The 13,762-nt window shown below is 48.2% G+C and overlaps 1 protein-coding gene across 50 annotated transcripts in view; it reads right to left on the reverse strand.

Annotated features, from left to right (window-relative positions):
* The window catches only part of LOC110531242 (E3 ubiquitin-protein ligase HUWE1), a 91,417-nt gene that overhangs the window by 19,172 nt on the left and 58,483 nt on the right, over positions 1 to 13,762 (reverse strand). For 20 of the 50 annotated variants that reach the window (XM_090185257.1, XM_090185246.1, XM_090185274.1 and 17 more), the window contains exons 57-73: positions 13,321 to 13,448; positions 12,949 to 13,108; positions 12,286 to 12,514; positions 11,804 to 11,982; positions 11,508 to 11,597; positions 11,150 to 11,356; positions 9,928 to 10,242; positions 9,300 to 9,504; positions 8,895 to 9,019; positions 8,504 to 8,724; positions 8,060 to 8,275; positions 7,680 to 7,864; positions 6,931 to 7,597; positions 6,013 to 6,682; positions 5,693 to 5,784; positions 5,064 to 5,220; positions 3,940 to 4,075 (exon numbers count right to left, since the gene is read on the reverse strand). In XM_090185257.1, coding sequence (XP_090041383.1) covers positions 3,940 to 4,075; positions 5,064 to 5,220; positions 5,693 to 5,784; positions 6,013 to 6,682; positions 6,931 to 7,597; positions 7,680 to 7,864; positions 8,060 to 8,275; positions 8,504 to 8,724; positions 8,895 to 9,019; positions 9,300 to 9,504; positions 9,928 to 10,242; positions 11,150 to 11,356; positions 11,508 to 11,597; positions 11,804 to 11,982; positions 12,286 to 12,514; positions 12,949 to 13,108; positions 13,321 to 13,448 — 3,982 coding nt within the window. The remainder of the gene's footprint in view (positions 1 to 3,939; positions 4,076 to 5,063; positions 5,221 to 5,692; positions 5,785 to 6,012; positions 6,683 to 6,930; positions 7,598 to 7,679; positions 7,865 to 8,059; positions 8,276 to 8,503; positions 8,725 to 8,894; positions 9,020 to 9,299; positions 9,505 to 9,927; positions 10,243 to 11,149; positions 11,357 to 11,507; positions 11,598 to 11,803; positions 11,983 to 12,285; positions 12,515 to 12,948; positions 13,109 to 13,320; positions 13,449 to 13,762) is intronic. The other 30 variants (XM_090185291.1, XM_090185290.1, XM_090185281.1 and 27 more) reach the window with 7 other exon arrangements.

The raw sequence follows: 13,762 nt of genomic DNA on the forward strand, positions 1-13,762 counted from the left end.
CATACTCTGGACCTAGTTTTGTCCTATGGAATAAATGTTGTGGATCTTAATGTTTTTCCTCATAATCCTGGACTATCGGACCACCATTTTATTACGTTTGCAATTGCAACAAATAATCTGCTCAGACCCCAACCAAGGAGCATCAAAAGTCATGCTATAAATTCTGAGACAACCCAAAGATTCCTTGATGTCCTTCCAGACTCCCTCTGCCTACCCAAGGACGTCAGAGGACAGAAATCAGTTAACCAACCGATAATAAAAAACAAACTAAAAACATTTGTTATAAGAAAATTGCTCCTTGTAAATACCTGAGCTCTGAAGCAAGCTTCCAGAAAATTGGAACGGAAATGGCGCAACACCAAACTGGAAGTCTTCCGACTAGCTTGGAAAGAAAGTACCGTGCAGTATCGAAGAGCCCTAACTGCTGCTCGATCATCCTATTTTTCCAACTTTATTGAAGAAAATAAGAACAATCCAAAATGTATTTTTGAAACTGTCGCAAAGCTAATTAAAAAGCAGCCTTCTCCAAGAGAGAATGGCTTTCATTTCAGCAGTAATAAATTCATAAACTTTGAGGAAAAGATCAAGATCATTAGAAAGCAAATTATGGACTGCTCTTTAAATCTGCGTATTCCTCCAAAGCTCAGTTGTCCTGAGTCTGCACAACTCTGCCAGGACGTAGGATGAAGAGTTTTTTAGTACTATATCTCTTGACACAATGATGAAAATAATCATGGCCTCTAAACCGTCAAGCTGCATACTGGACCCTATTCCAACTAAACTACCGAAAGAGCTGCTTCCTGTGCTTGGCCCTCCTATGTTGAACATAATAAACAGTTCTCTATCCACCGGATGTGTACATAACTCAAAGTGGCAGTAATAAAGCCTCTCTTGAAAAAGCCAAACGATGACCAAGAAAATATGAAAAACTATCAGCCTATATCGAATCTTCCATTCCTCTCTAAATGTTTTGAAAAAGCTGTTGCGCAGCAACTCACTGCCTTCCTGAAGACAAACAATGTATACGAAATGCTTCAGTCTGGTTTTAGACCCCATCATAGCACTGAGACTGCACTTGTGAAGGTGGTAAATTACCTTTTAACGGTGTCAGACCGAGGCTCTGCATCTGTCCTCGTGCTCCTAGACCTTAGTGCTGCTTTTGATACCGTCGATCACCACATTCTTTTGGAGAGATTGAAAACCCAAATTGGTCTACACGGACAAGTTCTGGCCTGGTTTAGATATTATCTGTCGGAAAGATATCAGTGTGTCTCTGTGAATGGTTTGTCCTCTGACAAATCAACTGTACATTTCGGTGTTCCTCAAGGTTCCGTTTTAGGACCACTATTGTTTTCACTATATATTTTACCTCTTGGGGATGTCATTCGAAAACATAATGTTAACTTTCCCTGCTATGCGGATGACACACAGCTGTACATTTCAATGAAAAATGGTGAAGCCCCAAAATTGCCCTCACTAGAAGCCTGTGTTTCAGACATAAGGAAGTGGATGGCTGAAAAGGTTCTACTTTTAAACTCGGACAAAACAGAGATGCTTATTCTAGGTCCCAAGAAACAAAGAGATCTTCTGTTGAATCTGACAATTAATCTTGATGGTTGTACAGTCATCTCAAATTAAACTATGAAGGACCTCGGCGTTACTCTGGACCCTGATGAAGAAAAATGTATCCATGCTTTTGTTACTTCTAGGTTAGACTACTGTAATGCTCTACTTTCCAGCTACCCGGATGAAGCACTAAATCAACTTCAGTTAGTGCTAAATACAGCTGCTAGAATCCGGACTAGAACCAAAAAATGTCATCATATTACTCCAGTGCTAGCCTCCCTACACTGGCTTCCTGTCAAGGCAAGGGCTGATTTCAAGGTTTTACTGCTAACCTACAAAGCATTACATGGGCTTGCTCCTACCTATCTTTCAAATTTGGTCCTGCCGTACATACCTACACGTACTCTACGGTCACAAGACGCAGGCCTCCTAATTGTCCCTAGAATTTCTAAGCAAACAGCTGGAGGCAGGGCTTTCTCCTATAGAGCTCCATTTTTATGGAATGGTCTGCCTACCCATGTGAGAGACGCAGACTCGGTCTCAACCTGTAAGTCTTTACTGACTCATCTCTTCAGTGGGTCATATGATTGAGTGTAGTCTGGCCTGAGAGTGTGAAGGTGAACGGAAAGGCTCTGTAGCAACGAACCGCCCTTGCTGTCTCTGCCTGGCAGGTTCCCCTCTCTCCACTGGGATTCTCTGCCTCTAACCCTATTGCAGGGGCTGAGTCACTGGCTTACTGGTGCTCTTCCATGTCGTCTCTAGGAGGGTTGCGTCACTTGAGTGGGTTGAGTCACTGATGTGATCTTCCTGTCTGGGTTGGCGCCCCGCCCCCCCTTAGGTTGTGCCGTGGCAGAGATCTTTGTGGGCTATACTCGGCCTTGTCTCAGGATGGTAAGTTGGTGGTTGAAGATATCCCTAAGGTCAGTCTGTTTTATCTGGAGTATTTCTCCTGTCTTATCCGGTGTCCTGTGTGAATTTAAGTATGCTCTCTAATTCTCTTTCTTTCTTTCTCTCTCTCTCTCTCTCTCTCTCTCCCCCTCTCTCTCGGAGGACCTGAGCCCTAGGACCATGCTTCAGGAAAACCTGGCATGATGACTCCTTGCTGTCCCCAGTTCACCTGGCCGTGCTGCTGCTCCAGTTTCAACTGTTCTGCCTGCGGCTATGGAACCCTGACCTGTTCACCGGACGTGCTACCTGCCCCAACCTGCTTTTAACTCTCCAGAGACAGCAGGAGCGATTGAGATACTCTTAATGATTGGCTAAGAAAAGCCAACTGACATTTACTCCTGAGGTGCTGACTTGTTGCACCCTCAACAACTACTGTGATTATTATAATTTGACCATGCTGGTCATTTATGAACATTTGAACATCTTTGCCATGTTCTGTTATAATCTCCACCCGGCACAGCCAGAAGAGGACTGGCCACCCATCATAGCCTGTTTCTTCCTAGGTTTTGGCCTTTCTAGGGAGTTTTTCCTAGCCACCATGCTTCTACACCTGCATTGCTTGCTGTTTGGGGTTTTAGGCTGGGTTTCTGTACAGCACTTTGAGATATCAGCTGATGTAAGAAGGGCTATATAAATACATTTTATTTGTGATTGCGATCAGAGGAAGATCTTCAAAGGTAAGTGACTTATTTTGTCGCTATTTGGGATTTTGTGACCCGTGCTTGTTTGGATAATATGCTGTTGCGGGGCGCTGACCTCAGATAATCGAATGCTGTACTTTTGCCGTAAAGCCTTTTTGAAATCCGACGATGCGGTTAGATTGCCAAGATTCTAAGCTAAAGAATCATGTATGACAGTTGTATTATCATGAATGTTTAATATTGAGTTTGTATTTTGAAATTGGAGCTCTGCAATTTCACTGGATGTTGTCGAGGTGGGTCGCTAGCGGAACGCCTGCACCAGAAATGTTAAGAGAGCTAAATGTCAGTCTAAACACATAGCTGCCTCAACAGGACACTGTCCTTAATACTGGGCATTTAGTGTCAAGATAATACATCTAATAGAAGCAGTTCTTCCACACAGTCTTCCCTGTCCTAGTATGTAGACCACTTGAGTTAGACACTGAGGCCCTGTTTCCCAGACACAGATTAAGCTGACTAAAAAGCAATAGAGAAGCCTACCCCTGGACTAAAACTGAAAGTGATTTTTAGTTTAGGTGTGGTCTTAATCTGGATCCAGAAAAACAGCATCTGGTACTACGGCCTCCCCAGACCCTCCCTCTTCACCTCCTAGAGCTTGAACCGTAACCCCCCCCCCCCCCCCCCCCCCATCTATCCCCAGACCTAATCACTTCACCTGCTAGAGAGCTGGACCCTAACTCTGACCCCTAACCCCCATATGTTGCAAGACTCTCGCTCTCTTCACCTGCTAGAGAGCTTGCCGGCCTTCAGCCTGGCGGAGATGGAGGTGTCCTCGGCAGGGGCGTCAGGTGACTGGGCGTCAGCCCGGGCTCTCCTCTGCTGCTCTAGGTTGTACTCCCGCAGCTCGGCCAATAACGTGCCTGGAAGCGGAGAGGGGGGGGGGGGTAGACAGGATAGTAAATTGGTTACATTTTCACATTATTTACGTAACCTTTATTTCATCAGGGAGTCATTCTGAGACTACCACGGTCTCTCACAGATGAGCCCTGAATTACAAAAATGACTGAAAATACACATCGAAATGTAAGCAGGAATACAGTCATAAATAACAAAGACATGGATCAATAATAAGGTTCTCAATCAGCTTTTTGAATTGCCCTGAGACCTGGGGTGGTAACTCATGTCTAAAGTCTAGTAAATATGTTAGGTACAGTGTGAGTTCAGTAAAAGGGCTTTATAAATGAAAACATAGCAACGTATCAACCTACATGATATCAAAAGGCAGCCAACCAACATTCTGGTAGAACATGCAGTGATGAATACTAAACCCATCACCCGTAATAAAGCACGGTGGACTAGAATGAACTGCATTTAACAGCTTTAATGAAGTTCATATAGATGTCGCCATAATCTACGACCGTCGACTGAATAATTCACTTTCTACTATATAGCAACAGGCATGACCTATTCAATCAGAGAACAACATATACTTAGTTTGACCTGCATTCAATACTAATTTCAGGTGAATAAAGTGTTTCTGTAATATAATGAAGGCAGATTGTAGTTTAGATCGAGCCTGGTCAACCATGGGTTTAATAGCATACAGTATCAGCAGCATACAAGCGCAGGTTACATTTGTTTTGCAGAAGTCAATATTATTTCATGTAAACATTTCAGAACCCAGAATTGACCCCTGTGGGCACCTTTCGTTATGTCCAGAAAACCTCATTTAACACCATCAGTAGATACACTGAGTTCTATCGGTCAAGTCATTTTTAAACCTTGACCATTACATTGGTTCATAAGTGAAATATTAGTGAAAATGAAACAAATGTAACCATTGGAAGTGTGCGTAGTTTGAATACAAAGCTGAAACGAATGATTTCGTGTATGATGTGGCCTACTAACCAATCTGTTTGCAAAGTGTGTATCCCAGGTGTCTAGCTCCACTCAGCAACAGACGCAGTACGGTGTCTCTGGTGGTTCCGTCTCCTCTGGACAGCTGGAGCAGGATGTTGGCTGCATCCTCCAGACCCTCCTCTGAACACGAGTGACTGGTCAGCACCTGGGGAGGGGCGGGGAAGTGTTACTCTAGTCAAAAAAACATTCTTACCTCAGGACACTTCCAACAGATGAAACCCCTAATAAACAAAAGACCAAGAAAGAACAGCACTCGGCGTTGATCTGAATTTACTTTCAGGACCTAGAAACAGGCGTACATTTCAGCGTAGGACACCTTCATCAGAGCCTGGCGTAAGAAAAGGTGGGAGGCACTTACATTAGCCTCACAGGAGAGTCCCACTCGTCTTACTAAAGCCTAGGTGGTGTTCATTATGAACCAAATGGAAGAAAACAGACCAACAGGAAGGAAGTACTACTGTAGGGACATCACTAGACGTTGCTTTGTAGCCTGCAGCTGAAAGCGGCTGGATGTGTTACACTACGTTTGAACAGTTTCTACGACACCAGATACACCTAGTCATGTAGAGAGCTATGAGCCTTCCCAGTGTTGTTTTAGAGTGGTTTCTGTCCTGTACCTCGACAGAGAGCTGCAGTTGTTTCTCAGTGAGTCCAGTGGAGGCAAGCTTGGTGTCACTTTCAATACAGAGCACTGTTGCTCGATGCTTCCCTGTTGAGAAAAAACACAATCACATCACAATCACACATCATTATAGTCTTCTATTATGGTGCGTTACCCTGTTGCGTTCACAAAGATAAACATTGACACTATTAGTATTGTGTGACGGGTAGACAAGCCCAAACTCCCCTTGGTGACAAAGTTAATCTTATCTTATCCCACTCCGATAAACTGATGTCAGTGTATTGCCTCTAAAGTGAAGCTGCGGTGCGTTCTCACCGGTTGCGCTGGCTCCAGTAGAGGTGGGTATGGACACTATAGCTGTGGAAGATGAACCCTGAGCTGGAACTACCACCCCTACAGTGGTCCCCTGAGCAGAGGCTGAGGCTGTTGCTGCTGCACTGGTGGCAGTGGCGGGATTGCCAGCTCCGGCAGTGGTAGACTGCGGCGTCGGGTGTCCAGCTGGGACTTCAGTAGCCTTATTATCAGGCAAGGCAATGGAGATGAGGGACAGGAGACGCAGCAGCTTCTCGGTTAGCAGGGAGGAGCGTCGTATCACTGGGTGGGACAGCATATTCATCAGCTGGCCCAGCGGAGAGGCCTCCAGGCTGTACTGAGCCCCCTCGGCCTCCCCTCCTGCACCTAGGGGAACAGTCTTCATGGAGGCCTTGCCTTTCCTTGACACATTCATGTTGTCCAGTTTCACCAGCAGGTCCCAGAAGTCGGTGGAGATGCCCAGGGACTGGGGGGTGTTGGCCGTTCCACAGGCACCCCCGCCCAGGGAGTTCTGGGCTGAGGAGGGAGTGGAGCAGGTGTTAGTCTGGGTAGATCTAGAGCCGCCTCCTGCAGTAACGATGGAGGCAGCAGCACACAGACGGGAGTCCAGATCAGAGGTGGAGGAGGAGAGCAGGTCCTTACAGCGCTGCTGGGTGAAGTGACTGGGGAACACCTGGCAATAGGAGAGTAACACACGAGGTTAATGACCTGGACTAATTGAGAGACATTACATTAACAATTCACTATTTCCATAACATTTTAAAACCCACTTTCAAAGTAAAAAAAAAATAGAGTTAAAGACCAAGACATACAAAGGCTCTGGTCTGAGTCCTAAAATGAATGACTGATACAGATTCCAGACCCACTAACCCTGAGAGGTACTATGTTCACCCACCCATCCAGCACTAAACTGTCTCCTACCTTGGCCAGTTGGATAAGAGTATCCAGTACGTGTCGACAGACCACCGGGGCAGCTTGGGGGTGGATGTGTACAGTCGACCCTCCTCCCCCTGCACACGTCACCCCAGCTGTAACCCCCTGTACCCCTCCTCCCAGGGTCCCCCCGGACCCTCCTGACGTCCCCCCAGCAGAGTGCCGGTCAGCGTGCTTCCGCCCCGACGCCCGTTGGATCTGGAAAATGTTTGTGCGACAGCCTAGAGCCGCGTCCATGGAAACGGACAGCCAAGAGAGCTGGGAGGAGCTACGAGACTCCACCCTGTTGATCAACTCCAGAGAGGAGGAGGAAGAGGAGGAGAGGGAGGAGGTAGCTGTGGTCGTAGATCCTTTACTCCCTCCGTAACCTCCCTGACCTCCGGCAGTCCGCTTGCCTCTGGCATCTTCCAGGCGGGTGGTCTCGACACAAACCTCACTCTCGCTGCTGCGCTGCAGGATGGAGAGGAGACTGCGGATGACCCAACCACGCGTCTGGGAGTGGTAGCACAGGTTGCGGAGTACGCGGTGCAGACGGCTGGTGTTGAGTTTGGGTTCGTCTACGAAGAGGAGGACCAGGAGACAGGACAAGGCTTCGTGGTCCAGGAGCAGACGACCACGCAGACGCAGCAGAGAGTCCACACTGGAACTAGACGGCCTTGGGAGAGGACAGAGGACACGTTAGACGGAACCTTAAGACCAAGCCTTCTCCTTAAAACCAACAATCCTGTCCCTCTCACCTGCTGTGGTTGGCCCCTCCTCCCATCTGGAAGGTCCCTCCTCTCTGCACGGCTAGGCGGGTGTACTGTACTCCTCGGTTTCCCCCCAGGCGGCTGGTAAACGCAGGCGACCTCAAAATGGCCGACAGGGCTGAGCTTGAACTATGGCCAAATAGCCTCTCGTGCATCAGCTGTCTCTGGCGAGCCTGTTGATGTCAAATTTACATTCAATGCGATGATGAAATAACTGCATAATAAGAAGGGGTTTCTCATGTTTTACATCTAAGCACATGATGTAGCCGAAACAGTATTTGATAAATTCTGTTTTTTATCCAATATATTCTATGTGGGTTGGAACAGTTGTGTTACTTGGTGATAGTGTGTAGAAAAACGAATCTTACACTCACCTCCTGCTCGCGGCGCAGCGCGGCTGCCTCGGCGGCGATGTCCGGGGGCATCACTGCCAGTACGCTGTCCTCCATATCTTCCAGGACGGAGCGACGCAGCTCCGAGGGGAGGGTCTGGATGAAGGTGACAGGGTCCAGGGGAGTGTCGCCCTGCGTTGGCTGCTGGGACAGCTCTCTACGCTGCTGCTCCGCCCTCTGCTGAGCTAGCACCTGGGGGAGCGAGAGAGACAGGGATAAGGGAGGGGGAAGAGGCAGGTTCGACAGACTTGGAGGCTTCTAGAACTATACCACTTTAAACCAAAATAAGTTCAACAACATATACAGGCTTTATTGAGAATTCATAACGTCTTCAAAATAATTCTTACACAGTTCAGTCCTACAACTACATGGCTGGTTAAATAATATGATTTTTTAATAGTCCTAAGTTTTGTTCCCCACCTCCTCCTGTATGGCGGGTGGCAGGGCAGCCAGGAACTCAGGGCTGACCTCCGTGACCCCGGGTCCTCCTAGTACTGGTGTGGTGGTGGAGGGGAGGGTGGAGGAGGCAGGGGGGCGCGCCGGGGGTCGGATACCCAGCTGGTTCTGGAGCACCTCACGACGGATGTCCTCTGGAAGAGCTGCCAAGAAGGACGGGTCTACACCCTCTGGTAAACTGATGCCTGGACAGAGAGAGGGGCGACTGTAGAAATGTAGAGCTCTACTGTCCATGGAGTACAATCAGGGCGCCTGATGTGCAACAGGTGAGCAGTACAATCAGGCGCGTTAGAATAGTGTTGGATGCCCACCACTGAGGGAGAGGGACAGAAACAACCAATGAGACTCATCTTACCTGCCAGTGGGTCCTCATCCTCATTGCTGGTGGATGGGAGTGGCTCCTCCTGGATGGCCTGGGATTGGCTGTTGGCACGATCACTCAGGGGCATGGTCTCTCCAGGGGGGGAGACAGCGGTGGATCTACAGAGGGAGGGAGGGAGAGAGGAGGAGGAAGTGAAGGAGGCGAATGGCTTGGCATGAGAAAAATAGTTTTGTTTAGCTCATTTTTCCCTCAGAGCCTCTGATTAGATCACATTGATATAAGCAATATGGAACAGTCGTAGCTCCATGTTGCCCTCTGACAAGTGAGGTAGAATGTATCATGTTTGATATAAATCTAAATCTTCTAGAGCTAAAGAAGGGCTAGGATTCAAATTTGGAATGTATCGTTTTTATCGCTTTTTTCTTCTAAAAGCCTCACCCGGTCTCTGCGTCTGTGTGCGTGTCCGTCAGCCCGCTGTCTCCACTCCCAGACAGCTCCTGAGACAGATGGACAGCCTGGGCAGGGTTGGGCTCTTCCTGCGTGGCAGAGGCGGGGCTACTGGTATCCATGGGAGACCCTTCCAATTGTGACACGCCCACCGCTGCAGGCTCAGAGGTCTCCACGATGTCTGGACTCAGGGAGGCTGGTGCGGGCAAGACAGGGGAGGAGAAGACGAGGAAGAGGAGCAAAATGTTGATACAATAAGCACCTCTATTTATAGGCTGATGACAACATCCTGGGAAAAACAATGTGGTTGCATTTACACCTGCTTTGTTCCGATATTTACACTAACATTTCACTGTGAAGCAATGTGTAGTTAGCCATGGACGGGTATATTTACAAGACAGATTGTTGTCGGACAGATTGGTCAACATCATCACTGCAAATACAAGATGTGTGTCCTCACTGCTCACCAAATCACTCTGTGAAAGAGTGGAATGGTCTCAAATGTGCCAACTCGGCAAACCAGTGCTGGGGGCGAGCTAAAACAAACATGCCAATACTTTTTACAGTTCCAAAGCTAGTCAAAGCCTGCCTCCATCCATCATCTCTCCTCCTCACTCACCAATAGGGGGCGCCGGGGACATTTCCATCTGGGATGCCTCAGCTTCACAGTTCAGCCTATCGGATGAAGCCGTCAGGTCAGGAAGACCCGCCCCCGCCAGTGTGGCTAGCGAATTGGCGTGCGACTCGGCCAGGAGCAGATCTGCGATTGGCTGGTGGACCTGCTGGCTGATGGCGGTCTCCAGGGAGACCAGGGCCTGTTCGTGGGGGGCTGGGGTGGTGGGGGTGACCTCTCCTGAAGGGGGCGCGGTGAGGAAGCCTTCTGAGACCCTGGGGGGATCCAAACAGGACACCCCACTGCCCTGGGGCTCACCTTCTGAACCAGAGAAAACACACAGAACAGAGGGGACAACTGACAAACAGTTCTGATTTTGAGCAATAGGTTCACTTGATGTCACTGAAGGGAGAACAAACAGAACAGGAAATGAGTCAAACTAACTCAGTAGGGAGCAATAGGTTCACTACTTCAGTTACGGCAGATCCTACAGGTGTGCTAGTACTGTAGCTTTTATCGGGGCAACTGTCTGTGGTATTCAAGCAGAGGTTTGAGGAGCACCGAGTCAGAGAGGTAACCATGACATCAGTGAGATGTTGTTGGGCAGCACTGAGGAAGGCAGTAAGTTGTCTAGTTATCTCCCGTACGGGGCACACTATCCTGATCCCCAACAACAACACAACTTACTACCTCACCACAGCACAGCCATAGAACGGTTCCAGCCCAACTACAAGCGGACACAAGCACACCACAACATCACTGCATAGAAATATAATATTACGTAATACTGTCACAGTAATATGTTTTCCAACCATCAGTTGCAGAGTAACCGCCTAAATCAATAAAATCTTATTGATCAATAAAACGGCAGTCCGGTTGTTTCCATGGTGATAGTTGGGGTCGCCATGGCGTTGCTGTGGGAAAGACAGTAGACTGTATAGTCATCTCCCAGATCTGGTGTGATCCTAAAACTATACAAACTACTACCTCAGCCCACAGCCCGCTAATCTGTCCGTCCGCCCGTCTGTCCACTGGCTTCAGAAGGGTCCAGAGGGTTTGGGTTAGGTCAGGTCAGGCTACTAAATAGCACACTGAAAATGACCAGAACATTATCTGAAAAGAATTCACTTGAGCAAAATTGTTTACAAGTTAGAGCTTCAAACTTCGATGAATCCGGTAAAAATCAATATTACAAATAAAGGCATTTAAAAAGAAAAAGTGGCAGTACCAGCAGTGGTCTCTCCAGCAGCACCGTTGACCGTCCCCAGTCCTGAGCCCTGTAGACTCTGTTCCCTGGTCTCCTCTCCTCCTGTCCTTCTGTCGTTCTGCTTGGCCTCCTCTTCCTCAGCCAGCTGTCTCCGTCTTTTTTCCCTCCTCTCCTCCAGCTCCTCGTCTCTCAGAGTCTCCAGGTGCTGCAGGATAGGAACCTTCACCACTGGAGAGGAGAGTGAGAAATAGAGGGGTGGGGTTAGAGGGGTGAAGTGTACTGTGTGTGACTGCATGATTCAGCAACAATATGAGAATCAGGGAATACAATAATAATCATTTGTCAGTCCAATAGCAGACTAGTAGAAGATGTGAAATACCTGCGACACAGTCGTGCATGCTCTCAGCATCCAGCACTTTACACTCATCAGTCCATCGGGTTAAGGCAGTGGGGATACTGGACAAAGTGCCTGGAAAGACAGGATACAAACAATTCAACGAAATGACTGGTGCTACTAGCGCAGATTAAGCCCTTAGGACACCGTTCCCCACAGAGATTCCTCCTTGTCCTGGACTTATTCTCCAATGAAAGTCATTCCACATCCAGGACTAGGCTTAACGTGGGTCTGGTAAAGCGGCGCCATAGAGCAGCGTGGACAGTGAGTGAGTGTCCTACCTGCTTGTCCTCCGGTGCTGCTCTGCTCGTGGAAGAAGTCATCCAGTAGCTCGTCGTCAGATCGGGCGATGATGTGCACGTCCTCGTTGCCCACCAGGAGTCGGGCACGGCCGCGGGACTGCAGTGGCAGAGAGCTAGACAGCTGCAGGATGTCTGCTGCAGCACTGGGACCCAGCAGTCTAGAGGAGAGGGAAGGCACAGGCATATATATATATATGATCTTATTATTCTCTTTAAACCCACCCACATACACAGACATGACCTCCTTAGAAATGGACCTGGGTCAAACATGAATAAAGTAACTAGTATCAATACTTTGTTTATGAGGTGTGAATGATTTTTCTTGGACTATGAACCTGAGGACTACTCCAAAGATCCCTTTGTACCTGGCAAACTAAATCAAAGGGCAGGCGGAGTATTTGACCGAATCAAGGAAAAGTCCCATTAATGAATCTATTCATTCACTGTTGCATCTGTCTCACCTCTGCAGGATGAGTGGGGGGTTGGGCTGTCTGTTCCCAGGGTAGTGGACGTGTATCGTATGGCCCGTGTTGGCGGTGAGCTGGCGTAGCGTTCTCTGGCTGCGACCCATGCCTTGCGCTAGACGGTTGTTGGTGCCCGCTCCGCCCAGCGTTAAGGAGCCGTGGTCGGCGTGACGCACCATCAGGGGGTGGGAGCTGGGGATGTTGCCTGGGGAGGGAGGGATGTCAGCTGATGGGAACATGATAAACAGAGAGAACAGTTGCAGACATTAGGGGGACACGTAGTGACACAACCCCGCCATTCTACATAACGTTACATAGTTATCATAATCTAGGCTATATATTACTATAGCTAATCCAGCAATTGGTAAGGCTGTGTGTCTGTAGTCTTCGTTGTTAAAGAAGATTTCGAAGAGAGACTAGAAATCTACTTGGTGATATCAGAGCTCGTACTCATAAAGCATCTGCGTAGGAGTGTTGATCTAGGATCAGTTCTGCCTTTCAGATTAAAAGGAATATGATTGACAGGGGGTACTAATCCTAAATTAGCACTCCTACACCAAGAAGCTTTATAAATATGGGCCCAGGCCAATAACATAAATTGCCTTCTAAATCTATCCATATATTAAAAACAAAGACAAATAAAACACCAAGATGACTCACCGGTGGTGGAGAACATGTTGTCAAACTCGATGATTAGATCATCGTCGCGGTCAAACCTCTCGAAACGAATGTGTGGCGCAGCGTTGATGTCTGGGAAATCTTCATCCAGCTCCATCTCCGACCCTTCATCATCATCATCCTCATCACCTTCTTCATCATCCTGAGAGAAATAGAACATGGAATATTTTTCTAACCAACTCTAAAAAGTGAATGGAGACCGTTCAAATGGGACCGAGCGGGTTCACAACCAGATCTTCCCTATATTAGCCCATTAAGCCGGAGCCAATGCAACTCCTCAGGTCTCAAAAAAAGGTTACTAGTCAAGTATGGTTATTTGTTACACAAACACCAAAAACACTCCTTTTTCCTCACCTGGTCCTCCTCCTCTTCCTCTTCTTCCTCCTCCTCTTCATCTTGGCTGTCTTCATCATCATTGCTGCCGCTGGAGTCTTCCTCCTGCGTGTGCTCCTCATCCTCAGGCTCCAGGATGTTCATAGAGTCTACGTTAGGAAAAGATGGACAGTTGGAGGGTGAGATGGAGGACAGTGAAGGAGGGTGAGATGGAGGACAGTGAAGGAGGGTGAGATGGAGGACAGTGAAGGAGGGTGAGATGGAGGACAGTGAAGGAGGGTGAGATGGAGGACAGTGAAGGAGGGTGAGATGGAGGACAGTGAAGGAGGGTGAGATGGAGGACAGTGAAGGAGGGTGAGATGGAGGACAGTGAAGGAGGGTGAGATGGAGGACAGTGAAGGAGGGTGAGATGGAGGACAGTGAAGGAGAGTGAGATGGAGGACAGTGAAGGAGAGTGAGATGG

The sequence above is a fragment of the Oncorhynchus mykiss genome, chromosome 9 (assembly GCF_057628025.1).
Source record: "Oncorhynchus mykiss isolate SJ-2025 chromosome 9, ASM5762802v1, whole genome shotgun sequence".
Taxonomy (NCBI): domain Eukaryota; kingdom Metazoa; phylum Chordata; class Actinopteri; order Salmoniformes; family Salmonidae; genus Oncorhynchus; species Oncorhynchus mykiss.